At 35.7% G+C, this 26959-nt stretch overlaps 1 protein-coding gene across 1 annotated transcript; it reads left to right on the forward strand.

The window, feature by feature from the left end:
- The first annotated feature begins 15883 nt into the window (after positions 1-15883).
- Positions 15884-26677, forward strand: alg14 (ALG14 UDP-N-acetylglucosaminyltransferase subunit). The gene is made up of 4 exons (XM_079602231.1): positions 15884-16260; positions 16972-17123; positions 17855-17977; positions 25856-26677. The coding sequence occupies exons 1-4, from the start codon at positions 16104-16106 to the stop codon at positions 26084-26086; spliced, it is 663 nt and encodes a 220-aa protein (XP_079458357.1). The 5' UTR covers positions 15884-16103; the 3' UTR covers positions 26087-26677.
- Positions 26678-26959: the final 282 nt, after the last annotated feature.

A 26959-nucleotide genomic window follows, 5' to 3' on the forward strand; every position in this document is an offset into this window, starting at 1 on the left:
CCAGAGATAAAACTGATGAGTCATGAATGATGCACTTGCATCATCAACCATGATGAGCATGGGTTCCAATCCCAGACATGCATACTGAGAATTATTATTGATACATTGAATACAATGTAAGACGCTTTGGATAAACAGAAAACAGAAATGTGATTATCACACATGTAGTCCTCATGTAAATGAAGTCATCATACATTTTTGTTCTACAATAGAAAGGATCCTCGGCAGTGACCATTAGTCCTCTGACCTCTCTGATTACCCAGATCAACTTAAATGCTCCTGGAGGAACCTGTGAGAGGATGTGAGGTCTGGAACAATAGGCAGAGTGTGTTTGGCTGAACTCATTTACACTCTGTAAAAACCCACACACACCGCTTGAGAAAACATTCAAGCCTATACTGTAAAAAATGATTGGTTTAGGAAAACATCTATAAAGAAACATTAACATAAAACTGCTTTAGTTTGTTTGACCTTTCCAGAGATAGAGATACAGGAAGTGACATATCAACCTTTCTGCAAGTGTTTCCCGGCTGCTACATAAAACAGTGGACAACTGGAAAAAGGACAACAAATGAATTATTATTAATATTAAAAACTTCAATTATTAGTTTCTATGATAAGATACTAAAAGTTATTATTATTTTGTAAAGTGAATTAAGGCATCAAACCAATGGAAATACTTTTTTTTTGTTTTTTTTAAGATAATCAATTTGTATTAAATTAATACTTTGCTAAACATTTAATTTTATTTGAGCATTATGACTGCATCTTAATATGAAATTAGGGAGAATGAGCACCAATTAAATATATAAAATATTAGGGAAGGGTGATATTTGTATAACTTTATATGTATATAAGATCTCCTCAGATCTTGAAGGACTTGGAGAACCATCTTCGTTTGAAAAGAAAAATAACAGCTTACAGGTTTGGAACAACATGATTTCGTGAACATGATACAACATGATTAAATGATGACTGCGCATTTTGATTTTTTGATAAAGTATTCCTTTAACAAAAGTCATGCAGGAAAATTAGGTCAACTTACTGCATAACCAAATTGTTCCTGTTTCAGAACGTAACTGTATTTCCATGGCGTATATACCATGGAGGTGATTTCCATTATTGCTCTTTGAATTAGAAACAAAAAAACATAATTTAAGGATCAATAAATTATGCATCAATGGAAAGTCCCTTGGGCCGATGACAGATTTCTTATTACTTTCAAAATTCCCGGACAAAGTTTGTGTGCGTGTTTGTCTTGTACCTTCAACTCAAGTTCATATTCAAACCTACGAAGAATTTAGTGTTTTATATATTTTAGGAGTATCTATTATAGGAGTATTTTATATATTTTAGGAGTATCAAAACTTTGCAGTATCTGCAAAAGAACAATACAGTAACTTTTTTTTTTTCATGACTTCATGACAGGTAAACCGACTCTTGTGGGCACATGAGGTCCTTTTGGGTCTACTTATGAAATCTGTTTTGTGTTTTCTTGACAGAGAAAATGTGAAGACAAGCACATATTGCTGTGAGTTTAACCCCTCTAAGACGTTGGTACACTTTATTTACGTGTCATCCTGAATCAGACTTCCGTGCCGTTCTGGGGTGCGTTTCCCGTACAACTATATAGCTCACTGCTTAACTACCATAGTACGATGCATCGTTGGAGAAATCAACTAGCTAGTCACGACTGTTTCCCGAAACCGTATGTCGCAAAGTATCGTTCAACCACGCTGGTTTATGACGTCTCGCACGTGGTGGACTAATAAATTATTTTAATTAATCTGTTTGAGATCGAATTAATGCTAGATTTTGTCATATAAGTTACAGACATGGCATCTTAAGACCATTTCTAATTTTTCTCAGTTATTTTGCTTTATTACCAGACTCAATATTTGGCTCATTCTTACATAGTTGAGCACGTTCGCACATGCGCAGTCTTAAAAAACGGTGTTTTAAATCTCTTGACAAACTAAAAGACGTAAATTACATTTGTATGTATTCTAAATAAATAACACGGGTTGTACTGAATGTCAGCTTGCTTATTTTGCTAAAGATAAGGATTTATTCAGTCTATATCTCATGTAAACTAGAAACTATGCTTCTAACCACAGCTCGAGAGCTGTCGTTCCAACCACACAAGTTTGCGATGCTGTTTCACGATGGTTTCGGGAAACACCAAATCGTTGAACTATGCTGATAACGACGGAACTTGCGACCATAGTTGGCTAACGATGCTTTCGGGAAACGCACCCCAGATAAGGACATGATGAAGACAACCTGAAACTTTATTATTGCCTTTTGACAGGCTTTTACAGTAACAAGTAGCACAAACACCTGATAACCTGTAACACCAGACACATACGCAGCCAATGAATATATAATTCCATATTGACGGTACGTATGGAGTCATATACGCCAACGCACTTCCAGAAATTCCACAGCTGAAGGTTCACACGGCATGTCTTGTATAATCACTCGCACCATTATAGCAGGTCTGGAAGCAACTTCCTGTTTAACTCTTGGTCTCATCTATCAACTCTTTATGTTAGTCCAAATACAGGCTGGAGATCCTGTGACAAAAAGCAAGAGCTGCATTTTTTTCATAATTATGTTCATTATTGGGATCGGCGCACATGTGAACAGTTATTACTCACTCCTTTCAAAGCTGCAGGCTCAGAGTCATACAGAGAACAGCAGCTCTGTTCTTATCTTCAGGCTCTAGACAGATCTTAGATAACAAGTGAACAGTTGATTTACATTCTTTCTACTATCAGATGAAGGTGTTCCAAATGCAAAGTTGCAGAATAATCACTTAATAGTGCCCTACGAAGTGCACTTCACAGGGTCATCTTAACCAAGAATTGTACATATGGAGTATATCGATATATCAATGTTGAAAACAGTTTTTGCTGCTTAATATTTTAGTGGAAACTAAGACACTTTTGAACAATTTTATGTATCCTCGCTGAATAAAATATTTCTTCCTTACTTTTTATAATTATTTGAATCTTACTAACCCCAAAGTTTTGAATGGTAGACTAATTAAGGTTATCACTAAAATATTAAGCAGCAAAAACTGCTTTTCAACATTGATGGTAGTAATGATAAATGTTTCTTGAGCAGCAAATCAGCATTTAGAATGATTTCTGAATGATCATGTGACTCTGAAGAGAGTGGAGTAATGATGCTGAAAATTCAGCTTTGCACCACAGGAATAAAATACCTTTTAAAGTACGGTATATTCAAATAGAAAACAATTATTTAAGATTTTACGATTATTTTTAAGATTTCACCATATTATTATTTTTTACTGTATACACGAAAAAAATAATGTTCAGCTTCATGTATAGCTTAGTAAGAAAGACTTTCTCAGAAAACTTCTTTCAGCGCCCAGTAGTTTCCATAAACAGAGAATACAGATTATTTATTCAGAAATGCTTGGTTTAAAACGAATAAACAAACTGGCATTCAAACATTTTAAACAGCATATTAGCTCTTTCAAGTTAGTGGATGAAACTTATCAAACTTATAGTACTTCAGGCGCATAAGAGAACTAAACATAATATCACAAAAGCAAGAATGTGATACCATTATCATTCTTGGCAGGCTGGCATGATCTTACTGGCATGTTCTTGAAATCAGAACAAAAACAACATTAGCAAGAAAGATATTTAGTTTCGCTTGAATCTGTGCCCTGTTCTCACTGTAGCTGATGAGTAACTGAAATGCCTTAGATGTTGATTTATTAGTTCATTCATGGCATTGCATGCAACGTTGCTTTGTTATTGCTAGGCCCAGGAATATCTCAACTATCCATGCAAAAATCAGCAAAAGTTTGTGGAATGGATTTAAACATGGGCAAATGATGGAGAGAATGACCATTTCATTTTTTAATTTCCTTTTCATTTCCATTTTTTGGGTGGATAAATGTTTCCTATTCTGTGATTTTTTAAAAAGGATTGCGTTTACGGCTTCATGAGATGTTCATTGACCATAGTATGATCTGACATTTATTTACATCAATATAACTTATGTGTATGCATAGGTGACCAAATTATTGTTCAAGGTAAATTTTAGGTTTAAAAAAAAAAAAAAAAAAACAGGTCAAATATGTTAAACAGAGTTAAGAGAACTTATTAGTAGCGGACATCATTTCAATAATGAAATGTATTTAATAATGAGGCAAAGATGCGCCATAGGAAAGTTCTAACAACTGCAACCAAACACACACAACACAGTAGCACTGTGGCGGTGAGTTTTGCACGTCTGGAACATGTATTTACTGTAAATGTAAAGAGCTGCTTTTGTTATTATCAGAAGGTCCAGACACATTTTTCCCACACCACATTAACTCGTTTGTTTGTTGGTAGAAAAGCCTTTCGGCTGTTATTCTGAACTCCCTTCTCTGTAAGTGGCAGATCAGAAACAAAACAGGCACCCCTTCACGGGTCCCTCAGAAAACGAACATCTGTACCGACCACATGCTTTTACATGTGGCTAGACTGGATTTGTACACTTTAGAGGACTTTGGTTTATGAGCAAGAGCAATTACATTGCTGCCATTAACGATGGTGGTAAACACTGTAAAAAAAAAAGAAAGAAAAAACTTTTCATAGAATAAAAAAATTAAAAAAGGAAACCTTTTACATTGCCTTTCCTTATCTGAAAGCATATACATATTTAAAACCTAAAAAAAAAAAATCTAAATATAAGTTTTTATATATTTTACAAGTAAATTTGTATATATTTGTCTGATGCCCTGTAGGACACTCCTGTAGGAGTATAGTGGATATCCTCAATCAGAAACGATTCTGTACTGACCAAATGCCACAACAATACAAGACAAGACAACATGAGGAACATCTGTTAGCTGAGCAGAATACAAAGCTGCTTCTTTGGCTCCGAGTTACTGGTACGTCCACATTTCCCAGCCATGTGACTGAACTTGAGCCAATGAGCAAGTCAAATTATATTTGTTTACCTTCCTTTCCTCACCAAACAGGCATCTCGGGTTGAGATGTCAGACCTTAGCCTCCTCCCTCTAGGATGCCAATTACAAAGAAAGGTTTATAGAGAGCGAAAAAGAAAACACAGCTAAATGAGCATTTGCAGATAGACTAGCAATGTACAAGTTGTGGGTGTTATACACACTATACACTTGGCTTATGGTTAATTAGCATGTTACATGTGCTTAGTGAGTGATCGACACTTGAGTATTTTCCACATACTGTATATTATCACACATTGGCTATTGATAAGCTGCAAACTAAACCAGACTTTATCCCAAAAAGGCTGACTGTGCAAGACTATATCACAACAAATTATCAAATGACAAAGCTTTCCAGCAGTGCCATGAGTCAGACACACATAATACAAACTAAATGCCTAAAAGCGGAACTGACACATCACTCCCCTAAATATGACAAAGCTTACTCCACCAAACATATAAAGATAACCAAATAGCGCATCTGCATGGCAACATTAATAATCATGTAATAGAAGATGAGGAGTCATTATCATGAACAAATTAGAATGATGCGTTTTCACACCCAAAAGATGTGACACTTTTACTGAAATCTTCTGATGACTTTCGTTTTTTCCCATGTACTAATATGCATTAAATAATTTAGCTATTGTTTTGGATATTGATATTTGCTTGTTTAAAGAAATGTTATTTTGCTTGCTTTTAAAGTAGGTAATGCCATTTAATATAAAAAAGCTTGAATGCCATATGAGTGCGTGAAAGTACCTCAAATACTTAGTGACATAGATGTAACTATTTGACTTCCTTTGTTTATTATGATGTGAGAAAAAAAAGTGAAATTTGAGTAGGAAAAGGTGTGAAACTGAAGTTCATGAACTTTCTGTATTGTAACCAACAACAATGGTCAACGAAGGGGCACACGGGTTTGTAGAGAAAGTGTTAAAACTACAAGCGGAGGTGAAAGTAATGAAGGCTACAGTGAATATCTGTTTGTTATCTCATAATCCTCAAACAATCGTTGCAAAATGGTAGCAGCGTTTGTATAACGAGAGTGAGTCCGCGATACCCTGATGACAAAATTAAATATAATTGTACACAAAATATTGATTCGAGTTTTTACCTCGCCAAACGCAAAAAAACGTTCCTAGCAAGCATAGTGCCGGCTTCAGATCCCCGGATGAGCCTGTGTTATCAGTTTTTCGGGGAATAACATCTGGATGGCACGATTGACCAATCAGAATCAAGTATTCCACAGAGCCGCGTAATCATCACACACACACACACACACACAAGTATCTTCTGAAGTCATAGGGTGATAATCAGATTGACTGGTTTGATTTGTGAACAAATCATTCAGTTTTGTGAACTGGATCAACTGTTTCTTTAAAGATATGAACTCTGAACATAATCGTGGGAAGACTACAGCAAATAAAAAAGTGCATTCTTTCACAATGACTCTGCATGATACTGTAGTAGATCAGAACGACTTTAATGTCACAATCTGTTCTCTCAGAACACGCTGAAGCATGCAGGACACACTTGATAAGGAATGCACGGTTCTTATTTACTTATCGCAGACATCAGGAAAATATGCAGGTGTGATTGTTCCTTGCGGAGGTTAATCTGATTCACTATACAAAAACAGACCAGATTCAACATGCAGCTAGTAATGTGGGATAAAGTTTCAAATTTGAGCGACACAGGTTAAGCGTCTACACAGCTTACCAAAAATATGTTTTGCTAACATTCCCATTAAGTTAAAAAGATTTTTTTTTTTTTTTTTCTCTGCCCAGTTTTTTTTTATTTCTTGGTTATGTGAAAGTTTAGGGAACATTTAATTTGGTCATTTTGCAAACATAATGGAATTGTTACTTTTGAGTGTTCTCTGAACATTCTGAAACAAGTAGTAACGTTTAAAAAAAATTATATGAACATCCAACTAAACCTTTAAGCAAAACACAAATTCCATGAATGATGCTTTTGTGCTGACTTTTTGAGAACATTTTTGAAGACCAGATTCATTTGAATTAATGTTTAATTAACATTACTGAAAGAATGCTTTTTCATCATTTTAAGAGACCCTTGCCACAACGTTAGCTAAAGCTCTGAGAACGTCCGTCCCCTGTTAGCTGGCCGTAATAATGACAAATCGCAGGTCTTGTTGGGTTCAAAGTTGCTACCTTGATGTTACCGCCCGTGTTTTTGAACCAAAGACTTTATTGAGAATTTACAAGGTGACAAATCAACTCTCTGACTCAACAGCGCTGACATCTAAAAGGTTTCAGGATGTATCATGTTCACCTTTTAGAGATGTGTAAATATGTCGTAACTCCCGAAACCCCAAGCAAGCAGAGTAAGATCAGGTCGGGAATACAAACCTCTGGCTTAAGTGGCCCTCAGAGTCTCTTATTTTCTAATTGGAGGAAGACGCCTTCCCATGTGTCTCGTGGCTCACTGCCTGGATGTTATACAACTACTGAGAAGATACATATCTTGCTCTCTTCATAATCTCTTAATTATATGAATGGGCAGATTGATCAGGAAATAGCAATGTTTGTGACCTAGGATCAATGCTAGCTTATTCGAATGCATTTACATGTAAATCATTGTGTATCATAAGCTTCAAAGTGAGAAAAAAATGATATGTTAGTAAACAGTTCAAGCACCCATAGGAAAAGTTGTGTGTGCACACATGCAAAATAGGCAGCCATAAATGTGACACGTTCACACACACAAGTTTTCAAGTTTTCAGTGCACACGAAGAAATTTCTTGTGCATGTGTGAAAATCTTAGGGTTTTTTTCACTGCAAATATCAATAAGGATTCTGTTCTTGATGGAAGAGCATAATTGAAAAAAAAATGTCACTTCACCAAATAATGCCGAAGCTATACACAATTATTTTAGGCTAATATGTTTCTGTGGAATTTGATATAACTTTAAACTATGGAAATTGTAATATTTTATTGTTAATAAAGGGGAAACAAAAAATATTAGGCCTAACTGATTTTAATTATGGCTTTTTATTGATATATATGTAGGCCTATAGGTTTATTATGATAGAGGTAGCCTATCATTATTGGTATGAATATCAGTGATGGGTTTTGACAGTACTTGGTATTGTCCATCCCTCTTGATCACACAGCTAATAATATTGAATTTTGCAATACATTCTCATTATGCTTACATGTGCTGGTTATTTAGTTTGTCAGACCATTTGTAAAAACACTGAAATTGCTGTCATCTGGGAAATTGATTCACGCATGGAACATTACAGAGTGATGGATTTTGACTGAATGCGTATAGTGACGGGGAAAGACTATGATTCCAAAAACAGAACAGCTCCTGAAGTTATTGTGGAAGTACCGGTAGTTGAAACTTTCAGGAATTAGGTGCTTACAGTTGTCTGACTTCCTCTAATTGTTATTATGGAAATTTCATTCCCTGTTGTCTGAGACTGATCATGTTCCATGGTTAAACAAGCGCCATATCTTCTAATGGGAAATCATGATTTTTTTTATAGCCTAATGGGCAATATACCACATTTACCACAATGCTTATATGTGTGCTTTTATGACTTCTTACATTAATAACACCTTTCATCATAGTATAGAATTCAACATACAGTAAATAGCCTGTGGACATGAAATGTTGAGTTGAAATTATTTTTGTACCCTCAGGGAACGGAAAGTTTTCTTAAGCCCTAAATTTAGAACATATTTGTTAGGAGAAAGCAAGATTATTTGCTTTAGTAATCTTATTTAAAATGACATGAACTGTTCATAAAAAACATGTGTGTGTGTGTGTATGAAGGTGTTGATAAGCCTTTTGGCAGGGTTTTTTTTTTTTTTTTTGCATGTTCAGAAATTCAGTTTTTCATTTTGATGCCCCAGGGCAACGTTGTGTAGGGGTACTTTTCAAGGATGTCTTGGACAGTACCTCACACACTGGCAAATAATGTGTGACAAGAAATGAAGATGCAGCGTTCCTGGATGCACAGGAACACCCAAAGGGTGTGCAAAAACGTGTAATGTGTATTTCACAGCAGAGAATTACTGCTTTTTGGAGTTTCACAAATGTGAAATATCATTACACGAAGTAGGCTAGGCCAATATGATATGATATGATATGATATATGACACACTAAATGAATGATACATGCCTGTGCCTGTATCAAATCAAATACCAATGTGTTTCAAGTATTTTTCCCTGTTTAGAATTTTTTGAAAAAGATTTGTGATTTTTGTATTGCTCTCTGAACATTGTATTATGCTTATTTTCTCTTGATTATGTCTACCATTGTTGCACAACGGTTACGCAAAAATATTTTAGTGGAGGGGAGGGGGAGGGGGAATTATCAATAAATCAATAAAATATTCCCAAATGAGCCAAGAAATTATGTGGAATAATTTGTATAATGTGCCATTAAAATGTGTGCAGTAGAGGGATAATCTTACCTGAATTATCTTTAAAAGTAGTCTTAAACAAGTGTAACGCGCGTGAGTTATCTTCTCACTTTAGTTCTTACCTCGCGCTGTTCCGTGGGTTCTTGGCTTCGTTCTGTTATCTGTTATCATATTTTTTTTTTTTTTTAAATAACTAATTTTGACAGCTACTGATGTATTTTGGACTGTTTTCCAATATATTTTGGATTGTTTGTGAAATTTGAGCACATCAAATTTTTTTCTTCATTTTATTTGGCTTCAATATGAAAAATTATTATTGATCAGTGCAACGATAAAGTCAAAAGTGATTATCAAAACCAAGATAAGCTCTTTCTACCATCACACAATTGGCTGTACATCAGTTCACGATTTCCAAAAGCCTTTCCCGATTAATATGTTTATCTGGGAACATAAAAAATGTTTGACAGTGACCTTCAGACCAGAGGTTCAGTTCTGAAGCTCTCCTGGGGTGAGCGGCATTTCATGAGTAACAAACAGCTGCGGTCCCTCCACAAGCCTTTAAAATAGTGACCGGTTCTTTATGGATCTCAGACATTTTGTATTTTGAGCAAAATAAAGTTGTTGGTGCTAAGCAAACACAAAACATGTCAGTCTGAAATCATTAAACCAACATTTTAATAGTCTTTGTCATCAGGCTTATTAAATGGCGAGATTAGAGCAACTTTAGGGGGAAATCCTCTGAGCTAGTGAGCTGTGTTGGGGCTCAAAGGGGCCTCAATGGGGGTCAAATCTTTCCACTTCAGTTGTGAATTCCTCTTGGAGGTGTCATCATCTGCTTTCTAGACAGCGTTTCAATTTTCTGACTCAAATAAACTTTAAATGTTTAGACTTGAAACATCAGATACAAAAGATAAATTCTTACATAATTTTTGACATGCCTATACAGAACTTTCTACCACATGCGGCCAACTTTTTACTTTGGTTAAGGTGTTTTGAATGCTAGGTGGTTGTTATGATGTTCATAATCTCTTTATTGTAAATCCACAAGGTATTTTTTATACCTGTTTTGTGTGTGTGTGTGTGTGTGTGTGTGTGTGCGTGTGTGTGTGTGTGTGTGTGTGTGTGTGTGTGTGTGTGTGTGTGTGTGTGTGTGTGTGTGTGTGTGTGTGTGTGTGTGTGTGTGTGTGCGTGTATATATATATATATATATATATATTAATATTTAGGGATATGAGTTTGTTTAAATCCTTAACCCTGCATACTAATTAGTACAGCTTACATTAGCAAACACAAATAAACATCTCTACACAATATTATGGCAATATGTTTGTTACAGTATTAATCTTTGTTAACATCACTCAACCTGGTACACTTTTTGCAGTGAATTATTTCATGATTTTTATAAATGTAAGAATACTTATTACTTAATATATTTTTATTAATATTTCAAGATGAACATTGCACTGAAGCAATGTTTTACTTGATAATTCATAGATCAATTTTAAGATTTTTTTTGTTAATCTAATGTGATACAACAGGCTTCTGAGGAAAGTTTATTTCATTATATTATATATTTTTTGCCCAACAAAAAAATGAGCTTTGATCATAAAACTAAGCATTTAAATATAATTTACTACACATTATTGGGAGATATAGTGTGACAACTGAAAAAAAAACTTATATAAAAAACATATTTCAAATGTCAGCCTTCTTTACAGTGTTAACAAATGGGAACTTATTGTAAGCGTTACCCTATTACATTGCTTAGCATTCGTTCATTGTAGTTCATGGTTAAAAATAGTAATGAAACTGGAACTAGAAATTTTGGTGTGAAAATTCTGGGTGGCTTCTCATATCTGGAAAATCATAGAAAACCGTGTGAAGCATTAAACCAGCTAACCACGCATGCATCAGACGTTCACATCATTTCTGTGGTCCTTCAGTCTCTAGAGCTCATGTCTAAATCACTTCTGTCCAGCGTTCAGCTTTTTCTCACAATACTTCAGACGCTGGTCCTCAAAATCTCTTCAGATTCCTGTGAAGGGGTCTCCGAATCCCTCATTTCAGCCAAAAATCATCTGGGGCCTCAAGGGGAACGTCTAAAGGGAAATATGAACTGGCCTTGGATAGTTTCACAATAGCTTAGATAAGGACGAACCACTTAAACAACATCCTTGAGTGGCAGGTAAGTGCCAAAGTAGACATCACGACCCTGAACGGGTTTGAAGAGTGACATCTTTATCAGGCGTGGACATGGATGGAGGCCTGACTGGGTCACTGCATTCCAGAAGCTTCTTCATCACGGTTCATGTCATCAGCCGTCCACTCAGAGCCGCTGACGGGGCATGACATCACCGTTCCCACTGCAGCATTATTACACTGAGAGACCAAGAGGAGTCACTGCTTGCTTATGTGAGTGTGTGAAACTGTGACACTGAAGAGTAAAGAGCTATCAATGAAGCACTTCAGAATGACACCTTACTGTGTTCATATATGGAGGTGTTTTTTCTTACAGTCCTTTGCTGACATCTCTAATTAAGCAAAGAAGATAGTGAAGTCAAGGTACATTCCCGCCTTTTATTTATTATATCTATAGCTACATTATATGGTTTGATTCTTCTTTGTGAGTTCGTTCAGATTATGGGGACCTTTAGCAATGATTCTAAGCTCACATGCTCGGTCGGCGAGTGACTACCACTAAGCCCACATCCTAAACTCCTTAAAAGGATTTATGACAGAAGCGAGGGACTAGGCCGGGCATGATACTTCTCCTTTATCAATATGAAACATCTGTAACCCCTCTCTCACAGCAGACAGTATACAGGTGTGTCAACCTGAAAGTTGCTCCATCCTGCCCGGTAGTCAAAGCAAAAGTCACATGAACAAAGCCGAGACAAATAAGCCAGGAAGTTTCCGAAATCTTTTCCAGGTAATGATTGACTCATTATGTAGCATTGCAAATCAAACTTGTTCATTGTCAGGCACCTTTTACTCTTGAAATCGTGTGTTATTTCGGAGGGTCACCATTGCTCCCCGAGGGCTGGATACACCCTGCTGTGCTTTTGCCAGATGCACTTACAATAGGAGCTTTGTGCAGATAGAATGGCAACCTGCAGGAATCTTGACATGTATTAATCCAGGCAAACTGGTTTGCTGTTTGATCTGCCAGTCTATCTCAGCATCATATCTGAGTCTCAAATTACAGTTGATCAAATATCTGCTCTGAGATTAAACTTAAATTAAACATGTTTATAAAAAAATAAAAAAATTGTGATTAATGGACTGAGGCTAGCCTACCCTTACGAAAAAGAAGTACTTCAAGTTAATTTTACGAAGCATACTTCAGTAATGTTCAAGTATATTTTTAAGTATACTTTATGTAGTAAGTATACTAATATCAATGTGTACTTGTAGTAAACTTGTAAGTGTACTATTTCAATACTGCTTGGGACTAAATTGTCCCAGTTTTAGTATATGAAAATAGTATACGTTTAAGTGTACTATACAGTAGTAAACTTTAAGTACACAACTATATGTTTATTTGTAATGCATCTGTACTACAAGTGAACTTGTACTAGTAGTTTACTATTTTGATACAAGTACATTTTTTTTAGTTTATGAAAGTACACACTAAAGTGTACTCTCAATAGTTTAGTACTTTATACTGCAAGTATACTTGTAAGTTTTCTTAAACATAACATTATACTTATAGTTTACTATTTATATATTATTTTTGCACTTGCAGTATACTACTGTTTTAGATATATCATAGTACCGGTACCTATGAGTACTTGATAAAAATGACATGTTTTTACTACATGCTACATGCTTTGTAAGTGGGAAAACCTGCAAAATCGGCAGTGTATCAAATTTAAAAAAAAAATCCAGACGTTTCCCACAAAATGTCAGTTTGTAAATGTATTTAGTAGCTTTTCAATTATTATGAAACACAAAATATTTCATGAAACAGCAGGAACATGTTAATATTAAACTGCAGAAGTTAAATCAGTTGTATAAAATGACAACTATAACAAATTGTGTGACATTTATCATGAATACTGTTATCTTTATAAAAGTTTTAGTTAACTTTCAGTTTTGACCCTTATTTGACCCTAGAATTTTAAATTGCAGAATATATATATGTTTTAAAAGTTCCAACTTAAGACAGTGTTAAAATAGGTGTTAGAAACTAACATATGAAACTACTACTAAAGAAAACATTTACACAATTGGACTTTTAACCCAAAACCTCAGTCACTGATATATTGTAGCTTGTGTGACAACTAGCCCCAGTTTCCCTACTGCAGATGTTTGTTCCAATGATGCTGCTGTGCTTCTGGACAGAGAACAGAGGTTGTGAGTGAGAAATGATTGAGAGAAATAAAGTCAGTGTCGTGTTGTGTGAAATGGTCAGTCTTCATATCCGGCTGCATGAAGGAAGCTGTAATTGTCTGGAATCTGGTGCAAAGGTCAGAGTCTCTACATAAGCAGCTTGTAAATTCTTGTGTTATTGATGTAAGGCATGTTTGATTAGGGCACATGGACATGGAAAGCTTTTAACAGATTTGAATCTTTGGTGGGTGGGAAGATAAATATATGAATGAATGATCTTTAACATCAAAGCAATGCATGTTTGCACTAATTACCATCGGACTCTATTTTAGTCCAAAGGCTTGTGTTGTGGAATTTGAACCAAAATGCCCTGTGCAGTCTGTCCCCTTGTGGTAAATTTAAGAATTATTAACATACCAAGTAGTCATGCCCTGAGAATGACCCTTAAAAAAAGAAAATAAAGTTGGTTGGCTGCATTACTGGGAATCTTGCTGGACTCAGAAAAGACATTGGACAAGTAAAGTCCAAGAGCTGATGCCTGAATGAAGTTCTGACCAACAACATGACAGAGTTATTAATCAGAGCATGACTGATTCTCTAAACTAGGCAATTAAATCCAAACATATTCAGTTCAAGCAAATCTGCTGGCCCAGTCAAATGAGAGGAAACGTGTCAGTGGAACTATGACACACTGTGATTGGCTGTGGAAAACCAAATATTAAATAAATATTAGCCAAAATACCAAAAGTAGAATCTCAGTGACCACCAGAAATGGTGCCTACAATTAGCACTTATGTTAATAAATATATTAATGTATTCATTTAATATTATATTTTTGGTAAACTATTATTGTTATTAATGTTATAATAATAATAATAATGATTATTATTGTTAGAAGTATTAATATTATGAGTATAATGATTCTTCTTCTTAATAATAATATTGTCATATTATTTTTTTTAAGCTTAATTTCCAATATGATTATATTATAGGCTATATTGGATAATCATTTTAATCTATCACATTGTGCATTTATTTATTGCATTATATAATAATGATGATAATAATAATAAAACATTATTATTGTTTACATATTAAAATAATATGTTAATTTTTGGTGTCATTTAAGCTTAAGTTTCAATGTAATCATATGTTGTTGGGTGCAATTATTTATTTATGATATTATATTTATTGGCAAAATAATAATAATAATGTTAAGCTAGTGTGTTATTATATGTAAAAATATTATTATGTTATATCATTCAAGCATAAATGCCATCATATATATTGGGTGTACAAGGGAAAAGTCTATTCCTCTGAGCCACAGCCCATCGAATCTTCACAAACCATGCAAACTTGAAGAAACTGAAAAACAAAAGAGACCTGAACATGTTTTAAGACATCTCGAGAGCCATTGTTGAACAATGTCAGACGGTAATTGACAGTTCCCTTTATAAATCCCATCTGCGGGTGGTCTGGCTTTGAGCTGATGAAAAGTTTTTACTGAGAGTGTCTCATCTGATTACAATAACGCAGTCCAAACGAGCCATCACGAAACTGACAATGACAACATGGTGTTGCATCAAGACATTTTTAAATCAGAGATGACAGAATAGGTCGCTAACTCGGCTGGAAGCAATTAGTCAAACATTTATAACAAATGAGCTGTGATAATGAGTCTAAATTATGCAGAAATAATTTCACACTAGTAAATATTTATTTCATGCCAGTTTACAAGACATTCAAGTGGCATGTTGCGGTTGAAGCACTTCCGGAGCACTAGACAAAACAACTGAGGACCATTTCCATGAGACAACAAACACGAGAACTTCCCACAGAACCGCAGAGAAGATTAAATAAATACAATCCTCGGAAAGATTCAGAGCAGAATATTGTTTATGTTTGGTTTTGAATTCAGGAAATGCCTCTTTTAGTTGATTTTTTTAGGCCTATGTGTCGCCATGGTCTGTGCAGAAATGACTTTTTTTTTAAAAAACCTGAAAATATTCACTTGACTAAAAGGATACATAAAAATAAGTTATAATCTAAATGATAAGCTTTGAAAAAAAAAACATAAAACAATTACTGGACACACTCAGCCTGATACATTTGATCCACTTTTTAAAGTGGTCAGTAGGCGTCGCTGTTTCCAAACTCCAATGAAAACATAATATAACTTTTGTCCCCTATGACTTTCCGTAGCAGCTGTACGTGTACAAATCATTCCATTCTCAAAACTACTGCACTCATTGCAGATTTAGTTTATAAAGTAGTTTAAATTATATTATAATTATGTATAAATGTGCGTTCTTTCTTAACAAACATGAGTCTACTAACGTTTTGAGACAGTAACTGATAGCGTTTAGTTTGGTAACTGATGGCATTACTATATGCTGTGGTGAGTGGTGTCATTCTCACTGCTGTAGTATTAATAACAGTGTTTATTTTACGATTATTTGGGATTTTGCGACATGGTTCGGAATATAAACCAGGACAGAAGGGTTCTGTGTCAGTGCTGGTGGTGGCTGGATCCGGTAAGAATCAACCTCGTAAAAATAGCATTTACAGAGTAAAATATATTATAATATAATATATATAACAAGTATACAGCATGTGTATTTATGTATTTGTGCGTGTAATATTATAGCATAGTTTATTATAGTGTGTAAATAAGCTTACTATATATATAACGTTAAGCCAATTAATTGAACTTTATTGTTTTTGAGGGTAATTTGTTTCTTAGCAGCGTAAGTTACCTGCATAGACAGCAACATAATAATACAGCAATTAATACCATAAAACATCACAAAATTCATAACATCCGTTTATGTATTCATAATATCCTCCAAAATGATGTCACTTCCTGCAGGATGATGCCTTGGCTTTTGTTAGTTAAAGGGATTGGAAAATAAGCTCAAAATGAAATAGTAGTATTTATTTGAAAGTCACCCCTATGTGAGTTTTTTTTTTTTTTTCAATTCTTTCAAATTTACTGTGTATTTTACTTTTTTCTAATTAAAAAATTAAAGTTGCTGAAAGAAATAGTGACGGATAGAAGATAGCCTGGATAGACATAGATTCATCCTTCCATTTAATTTTTCCATTTGTATATTTTAACTTAATGTTTTGATTTTAATAAAAAGGTAATATCCATTTTATTCGCCCACTAGCTATATTTAAACAATAACCCTTTATTATAATTATTATATTATTGACTTTAAATGTTTCTTTTCTGTCTCACTTAGGAGGACACACAACAGAAATCATCCGGCTGTTGGGGAGTTTATCTCCGTCTTATAACCCTCTGCATTATGTGATCGCAGACACTGACAAAATGAGTGAAGAGAAGATCCGAACTTTTGAAGCAGAGCGGAAGAAAAGTGATTCAATCTCTCAGGTGATGGATCTATTTTTTTTTTATTTTTTTTTTACAGACGTAAACTACAAACTTTCAGACGATAAACAAGTTATAGATCAATAGTTAATAAAAATTATATAAAGAAGCCTGATTTATCTATCGAAAATTATTTAAAAAGACAGAAAAAAAAGAAAAAAGTGGGGGTACAAAAAATGAAATTCATATTATGAAAGAACATTAAACATGGTACAAATTCTAGATGCTTTTATAGCTTTCTTGTTTACAGAGATTGTATTTAATTTAATTTAATCTAGTACAACTTAAATTCTTGTTTGCAGATGTCGGGATTTACTCTTTGTTTGTTTACATTTATGGATAACAACTTTCCAATAAATAAGATTAGATTCCTGTCATTAATATAAACCCCAAAAAGAATGTGTCTATAATAAAATATGGAAAAATCACAGAACACATTTTGGACAATCAAGGCATTAACATTACTCCAGAATAGGTGATGGATCTGTACTGAACATATTTATACTCCAAAAACCCCTTTCTTCTGTGGAACTCAGAAATCTCATTGGTTTTGTCTTACTTTGACCAGCAGATGGCAGCACTTCCTTTGCCTTTTCATGTATTTTCAGATGACTGTGATTTTGAAATGATAGATAGATAGATAGATAGATGATAGGTGTAAAATGTTTTTCTGCTTATATTCTCACTTAAACCCTGACATTTTTTTCATGTTTTCCTTTATTTACTATACACAGTTCACTCTCCACCGGGTTCCTCGCAGTCGGGAGGTTCGTCAGTCATGGAGTTCCTCCGTTCTGAGTTCCCTGAGCGCTCTGATGTCATCCGTACCGCTGGTCTTTAGGCTTCAGCCGGACATGGTGGGTAACTTCTCCTCTCGTTCACCCCCCCCCCCCCCCCCCCCATCATATCCTCATTAATTATTCATTCCTCTTTTCTGCAGAGTATTCTGTATAACACCCTCCAGAAATAGCACATCATAACATATTTATGAGATCATGCCTATGGGCAGCCCAGCTCTATTTTCAGTACGATAAGAGCCTTTTATTGAAATTTAAATGGGTATTTAAATATAAAAAATTATGCAAACGTAATTATGGATATGATAAATATTAGTTTGCATTACCAGATTCGAGAATGTTATTAAGTAGTCAAGACAAGTCACATTTATTTATATAACGTTTTATGCAGTACAGATTGTTTCAAAGTAGCTTCCCATTAATAAACAGGAAAATAACAGTGTTAATGTTGTCAAATTATGAATCAATTAAAACAACTTTAATTTAATCTCTAGCAGCTCCACATATGACAATAGTGTCATTATTATGCTCAATTTAGTAAAGTGTTGTTTCAGTTCAGTTCAAAAGCTATTAATGTTGCAAAGTTCATTAATTATAAAAACAAAAAAAGGCAAAAAGTTCAGTTCAGGTGTAAGCAGCTCTACAGAAGACACTAGTGTTATTATTCAGTTTAAGTACCGTACAAATTTATTATACTGTATTATTAATGTACCATATTGTTCATCATTCTTTAATGTGCTTTCCAAAGCGAATCTCTGTGACTGCGTGTCCTTCAGATTGCGTGTCCATAACCTTGAGAATTCAAACATGTGCACGGTTTTGGAAAACAGCTTTTTATAAATATCTCCACCCTTTATTATTTATAGAGGACATGTAATGTAGTGCGAAATGTAGTCCAAATTCTGTACTTTTCCTGAATGGTTTGACCAGAGAAATACAGAAGCAACGTGTTTGCGGTTTGTAGGAAGACGCATCATGGCCATATTCCAGGATGACAGTGTCAAGATTCATCAGGCTCAGATTGTGAAAGAATGGTTGCATGAAGAATCATTTTCACACATGAATTGGCACCTCTGGGTCCAGACTTTAAAATCAGTGAAGGTTTTTGGGATGTGCTGGAGGAGACTTTACAGAGTGCTGGACTCTTGTAGCCTGGGAAAACCCAGACCACTTCCGGCAAATTTAGATTTGCTCTGCAAGTGGGTCTGGCAAAGAGCCCATTGAAACCCATTTCCAATCCGTCGAAATCGCGGCACCAATCAGAAACGTTGGGGCGGGCTTTACACGATGACGACAGAGCAGAGACGGTGACGCAGATTTTGTACATTACAAAGATGGATGCCGCCGTGGAACATCACAACATTACTCGTTCGAATCAGCTATCGTGTCTGTTTCAAGCGATTTAAAATAGTCATTTTCGTTAACACAAACAGAGAATTGCTGAGAGTCTCGAAATGTTTCTCCGTCGCTCTGCATACGTCATGTCATTCATCGCTCTGATTGGTTTTAGATCTATCCGACGTCCGTTGGTGACGCCCCTGTGGAAATGAATTGTCTATGGAGCTTTGCCAGACCCTTACTCAGTTACAACTGAGAGTGGTCTGGGTTTTCCCAGGCTAGGACTCTTGCATTGTCAATACAAAATCTTGACCCAAAAATTTATGGAAATAAATGTTTTGATGTTATTGTAAATTGTATATATAACATGCTAGAAACATAATAATCACTGCAATAATAATCCGATCATAGACTAAAGCATTTGCCGATTTAAATCCAAACAGCGACTTTTTTTTGTTGTCCGGGCAGTGTACTATTTCACTTTGAAATGCGTCACATTTTGGAAGTAAAATTGCTTTCATATGCCGTTGTGTGTTGACATTAATAAGAGGTTTGTGAATGAGATCTGTGGTGCTTTCTTCAAGCACAGATTATGTGCATTGCACAAGAAACCGCCGTGCTAAAATGTGCACATTCTAAGGCAAAAAATTGCTCTGAAATCCCCAACCAAGATATTAAAGGGATAGTTCACCCAAAAAATGAAAATTCTGTCATTAATAATTCCAAACTTGTAAGACTTTCTATGTTCTGCGAAACACAAAAGAAGATATTTAGAAAAATGTGTGTTTGCCCATGCACTAAAAGTCAATAGGACCCGATGTTTTTCAGACAAAATCTTCTTTTGAAAGTCGTACAGGTTTATAACAACATGAGTAAATGATGTCAGAATGAACATTTCTGTACGAACTATCCCTTTAACACAAAGCAGTAGTTGTTGTGCATGTCACACAGCAGCAAAGGGAATGTGATAGACGTTTTTTCCTTCAGCAGGTGATAAGACTATCACATTACCGCTGGAAGACTATCTGCTGTATAAGCAAACACTAATCCTGCTGTTTCTCTGCTTGTCTTCAGCGAGAGAGAGAGAGCTGCTGGGAAAACACTCAAGGATAGATAAAAAAGTGAGAGAGGGGGTTGATTTAGTAAAAAAAGAGAGGGATGGGCAGCGTTTAAGCCCTTTTTCAGGAATGATCCGTAATCCAGAGCCCCTTTCTCTCTCTCCTCCTGTGGTCGTGTAATGAAGGGTTGTGAGCGGAGCAGCCGAGGGGTCTTGTTCTCAGGATGTGGCGAGACCTGACTGGCTCCTTGGCCCAGCGGCCCGACTCCTCTCAGTTTCGGGTTTCTGTGTTGCCGTGGAGACCAGCTGAGAGGAGGCGGAGCGTGACTAAGCGGCCGGCGCTGCAGTGCTTGAGCAGTAGAGCCCAAAGGTCACCGCTAACCAGACAAATCTCTCACGGACCGCCACACTAGTATTCTGTTAAGCTCTAATTAGCGCCCTCTCTCCTCATGCTGACGTCATTTCCTACTTTTCCATTCAGGCAAGTTTATTAATGGGAAAGTGGTTTCCAGATTTCTAGGAAACTAAAGAACGATTGGGGCCTTTTTTTGACTTGGATCTGTTGTCACGTTAGTTTCATGGTAAAAGAGTTTAGACAAATTTATTCTATCTCATACTTAAAAAAAAAAGTTTTCCCTAAAATAAAAAATAGCTAATTTATTATTTAAATAGTTTTTATAATATATTATGTCTTTAAGATTTTTCTGCATTGTGACATTCATTGCATAGTTATTTTAGTATTGCTTATATACTATTTTTTTTTTTTGTATTTTGAATGAGCTTTTAGTTATTTTAATGTTACATTTATTTTAAATTTTAGTTAAAGTTTTAGTAATTTTGCCATTTTTATAATTTGCCATTTATATTTTTGCTTGGCCTTAATTAATTTTTCATTTAATTTTAAGTTTTCTTTATTTTAAGTTCAAACGTAATTTTAGCTGCCATGGCAATATTTCAAATTTTCATATAAGTTTTCATCTAATGTTTATATTTTATTTTAGTTCAGCTTTATTTCAATTACTGAATAAAAAACTAAAAAAAACTTTTAGTTTTGGTTAAAACTAACTTTTAGTTTAATAACAACACTGATTCATTAATTACAATTTGCACGTCTCAGTAGTACAAATCTGGACACAATTATTATTGTATTTTTTATTATTAAAAATGCCTTTAAAAAAAAAAAATTTATATAATAAAATGTAATATACATTTAGTGATGAAATAAAGCATGATGGAAAAGGGCACATTTCCAGAGTTTTTTTTTTTTGTAATTTATGTTTTAAGTATAAAATACAATTTATGTTTTAAATCTATTTTATGCTTACGTTTTGTTGTTTATTTGTAATGTGAGATTAAAATATAAGGACCAGGTGGCCTTTGATCCGCCATTGGACTTCAACAGCAGGATTTCCTTTTTAGTCCAGCAGACAATGTCTAAGATCTTCTTCAGGGGGTCCGGCACCCCTATTGTGTCTGCGCGGTGAGGGAGCGTCCTTCAGCGTGACTTGTGTCAGCTGTTTGTTTTAACCAAACTTGAGCATTTCGGTGAGGAGCTGAGGCCCGTTCGTCCACATACCAGAGCGGAATTGGGGGAAATGGGGGGTCAGGTCTGAAATCCGGAGGTGAAGAGGGGGTGGATTCAGTCCTCTTTTAGCCATAAAAGGAAATGAGTGCGTCATGGCTACTCATGAGCTCCAGATGTGTCAGCACAAGCCAAGCGTCCCGGATTCAGCATGCCGTGAGGAGCAGTTAATAGTGAATACTACTGATCACGGTTATTTACAGCTTCAGTTCATCAGTACGTCAGTCTAGACTGAAGTGCCTACATTTGAATAACTTTTCTATTATACATAAATATTAGCTTACGGTAGTTTAAAGACATTAAAAATCAATTTTTAATGCAAGTAATATGTTTGCATAATAATTACAGCTCATTTTTAGACTGAAATCTCCCAAACTTTCAAGACTGTTGAGCTTATGCGCCAGAGAAACAAGCTCGCATCCATCTTTAGAATTTAGTTTGAACTTTGTTTTTTTCGGTAGCTGTGTATATTTCTATGGGATCTCTGTCGGAGAATATTTAGCTGGTGAAGTGAATTTACTTATTGTAGAGTTTACGAAAGTTATTTTGAGCATTGTAATGTTTGAAGGGGATTTCATAACTAATAATTAACGATTTTAAAACCAGCGGTTTATTCATGAATCCGTAAGATCTTACCGTCATACTGTGGAAATATAAACCGGAAGAGAGAACAGAACGAGTGAAGCACTGAAAAGGGGCGGGGCTACATCAGGTCTATATATTTCTTCTTCTTTTTTTAACTTTATTTGGTCTATATTTCAATAATTTATTTTCAAAAAAATTATATACCTTGCTTCATTATCTCAAATCACTTTTTTCACTAATTATTTTTTTAGGTTAAAGTAAAAATGTTCTATAGTAAACAAAAAGGTGATGCCTCTATCAAAAATATTGAGTGTTATGATTTCTGCTATTTATTTTCTTCATCTCCTCCCGCTTAACTCGCTTTGACAAGATTACACTTGATGCTTGTGTTTTAAACTTGTTGACAGAAATGCTGATTGTCTGAAAATGGAGTCTGTTTCATGAGCGAGTCAAATTGTGACGCAAGTCCAAAATGAGGACGAATACGGGAAAACAATTTAAAGAATCTCTTTTATACAGGTTTTGTGTGTGGGGGAGCGGGTCTGTACGATTTACAATAACAAATAACGGGGGTCTGGATGTTGTGCGGTGGACGTCCCACACATTCCAGAGAGACTCCTCACTGTTCCTCTGAGTCTGCACATTGGTTTTTTGTTTGTGCACCCCAGCACTCCATATGTTTCATCTTAGCCTTATTTGGAAATTGTTGGAAAGCGCGGTGGACGGAGAGCTCCATATGTTTTATTTATTTAATGTTCCTCCATATGTTGATGAGAATCAGTGATGGATAGATCATAAAATAGGATCTGCATGTCAGAATATGTCAGAACGTGCATGTAGAGAAATAATGTTCATAAGCAAGCAGTTAATTTGTAATCCTAATCACAAATACAATCAAACCATAACAAAGTGAGAAACACAATATAAGCATTAATGTACAAGATGCCAGAAAGGACACTATCTATCTATCTATTAATCTATCTATCTATCTTACATCAGTGTAGAACCCTAATCATAAATCCAATTTACAAACTTTTAAAAAGTGGAAAACATAATAAGATAGTAGTGTCGTTATTGCAGTAGATGATACAGACCTGTAAAATAATAATCATAATCATAAAACGACCTTCTTCTCTGTTACTGTTTAACAAAACTCCGAATGAACTCGTCTGTCATTTATAGACCTGACACCTTCAGTCTGGTCTGCTGACTCATCTGAAGCCTGAGAAGAGAAGTAACAGTTTAATCTCACCTGGAGCTGCTCTGTGGCCTCACCTCGATGACCTCATCAGTAGTTATGTCTCAGCACCTGCGCATGAGGCTTCCCGAGTCTGGCGTCCTCACCTGTCTGTCAGCTGTGCCACAAACATGTCTCGCTGTGATGACATCACAGAAACAATCACTCCAGAACGCCTTTCATTCTTTAAAATGTTCCAGGATAAGTGTATCATCCATCCATCCATCCATCCATCCATCTACACTATCCATCCATCCATCCATCATCCATCCATCCATCCATCCATCCATCCATCCATCCATCATCCATCCATCCATCCATCCATCCATCCATCCATCCATCCATCCATCCATCCATCTACACTATCCATCCATCCATCCATCCATCCATCCATCCATCATCCATCCATCCAGTTAGATTTTTCTGCATGTTGCTTTGCTAACGGCACCAAGCACACACAAATATTGGCTACATTTTTTATTTAGATTGTACCATTGATCCAGCTTTTTCGTTTGTTTAGATTTATTTTTATTGAAGTCAAGCTTGGTTTAACAGTGATTTAGCTTTAGTGTTTTAGTTCATGATTGGTAGTGCCAAGTGTTTCTTTTGGGAAAATGCGGAAGAGGCTAAAAAGAGACGGCCTCATATCGAGCTTTCACTCTTAGGCATTCTTCTCCTTACTACATAAAGAGAGACTTGAGAAAAGCAAGTTTTCTTATAGACATTCAAGTGCCCAGCAGATTCAACAGCCCAAAGACGGAGCTTTTCTGACGTTTGATTTATGTCGTGTTGAAGTTTCACAAAATGGCCATTTAAATTTGCACCACTCTGATGACAGACTCAAATAGCACTCTGACGGTTTGGCCTTTTCCCATAGCAAACACTCGCCAAACTCGGTACACAATCCAGCAGCCCTTCAGAGCTGAAGTCAGCATCTCTCTGTTGGGTGAGAGTGATCTCATCCCCCGAGGTGAATTCGCAGGTGTGTGTGAAATGTAAACACGGGCCGAGACAGATCGCCCACCTGGTGGTCCGTCCGTGCCCATCCTCATCGCTCATCTGTCTCCAGGTGCTGGATGGGAAATGGAGTGTTTTAGACTGTTTGGAAACTGGCAGTAAACTGAATCCGAGCACCAGTGGACCTTGAAGCAGACAGAAATGAGTTGAGGGGGAAGAACTGAAGCGTATGCGAGTGGAAACGTCCCTCACCTCTGATGTTCTCACTTCGGTCGTTGTCCTCGGTTCCTGCGTCGTATCAGTTTCGGCTCTGAGCAGACAGTGGCTGGATTTTTCCAGTGTTAATGTGTCTGAGCAGTCGGTGTAAGATGATTTCTCCAGACCCCATGGCTCGTCTCCACCGAAGTCTAACCGCCTTCCTGTGCCGCTCGCTGTCTCCAGTTTTGAACCAGAAAGCTCATATTTCTCCAGCTCAGAGGACTGAAGTATAGAAGTATACTTTATGCAGGCGTTTTTGTGTCCTATAGCCTATATAAGTCAAATCTCAAATCAATTCATTTTTAATTCTACTGCTTTTCAAAATCCAAAAGCAGCTTTACAGAAACTTGTAAATCCCCAAATTAATGGTGTTTTTCAAAGTATTTGTCAACAAGTTCACCTGAAATGTTTATCTCAAAGAGTGAACTTAACCATTTATGTAAAGATAACTTGTTGCAAGTTGGCATAAGATGAATTTATAATAAAGATAAAATTTTTACTTAATTAAAATTAATTTTATTCATTTAAAATTAATAAACTTTTATTAATTTCACTTTTTGAAATGTAATGCATTCTTGCTGAATAAAAGTATTAATTTATTAAGTATTAATTTATTTTCAATATACATTTAAGTAATTCATAAATGTTCACTTTGGCAATGTTAGCTAATGCATTTAGGTATTATGACCTAATAATTAACAATATTTTTTTTACAGCATTTATTTAGTTTAGTTGTTAAATTTTAAATGGTATGAATGAATTAACACTGACTATTGCATTATGAACAAACATGAATTAACAGTGAGCAATAGTGTATATTTATGTTGTTCATTGTCAGTTCATGATGCCTTGACTACAGGTAATTAATTCAATGTTATTGTGTGCTTTTTTTGTATATTTAAAGTGTATATGTGTGTGTTTCAGGTACTGTGTAACGGTCCAGGGACATGCGTCCCGCTGTGTGCCGCTGGCCTGCTCCTGGGCGTCCTGGGCCTGAAAAGGGTCTTGATCGTCTACGTGGAGAGCATCTGTCGCGTGGAGACACTGTCTCTATCTGGGAAGATCCTCTACTACCTTTCTGACTACTTCTTTGTGCAGTGGGCACCATTGAAAGACAAATACCCTAAGTCCATCTACCTAGGGAGATTGGAGTGAGGAGAACATTTACAGAAAAGTTTTCTTTTTGCATAATATATCGTTTTTTAATTCATCTGATAATTACATGCATTTTGATACTGTTCAGTGAAGCCGATGCGAATCATTCCTATGCAGTTACTGACGTGCTGAATACACAACTACGACAACTGCATCAGCGTTTTCTGTTTGTTTTTTTACGCCAAACAGTCACAATGGGCTGATGAAATATCCTATCACACCTTTTCTACCTATTACACCCTTGAAAAGTCAACCAAACGAAACCAAGAGAAGTTTTTACATGTGCAGGTGCTTCTAATTCCATTCATAGGTTCAGCATTTTCCAACACTGCACGAAAAAGGAAATAATTGGCTTTCGATCACAGGTTTGTCCCTTTCAAAGGTTAGACTTCATTCTTCATTCATGTCATTCTTCATTCTTACATGTGTACTATGTATGTAAAAAAAAAATCTTCAGTGTTTTTGCGAAATATTGTCCAGCTCACTCCACTATTCAGCAGTACTTCATTGTTGATCTCTTCCTGTGCCGGCGTGTGGTTGGTTTTAAAGGAAATGGTGTGAGTTAAAAAGTAAACAGTGAGAGGAGATGGTAAAGCTGCAGATCTTATTTTATTGCTCTGTAATTCTTTGTGGCTCTCTTATACCTGAAGCATGAGGTAGAACATACCCTGATGCTTTCTTTTGTTTGGCAGGACAAGTTCATGCAGGTAACTTAGTCATTTACTTCTCAGCATAAAGTGGACTGTGACGATTCTGACTTACCATGATCTGCGGAAATAAGTGATGAAACACCGCCCGGCCAAATTGGATTTAAATAGGCAAATGATTAAGAGTCTATGATTGGATCATTATTGCAGTGATTATTATGTTTCT

This window comes from Phoxinus phoxinus (genome assembly GCF_949152265.1).
Source record: "Phoxinus phoxinus genome assembly, chromosome: 24".
Taxonomy (NCBI): domain Eukaryota; kingdom Metazoa; phylum Chordata; class Actinopteri; order Cypriniformes; family Leuciscidae; genus Phoxinus; species Phoxinus phoxinus.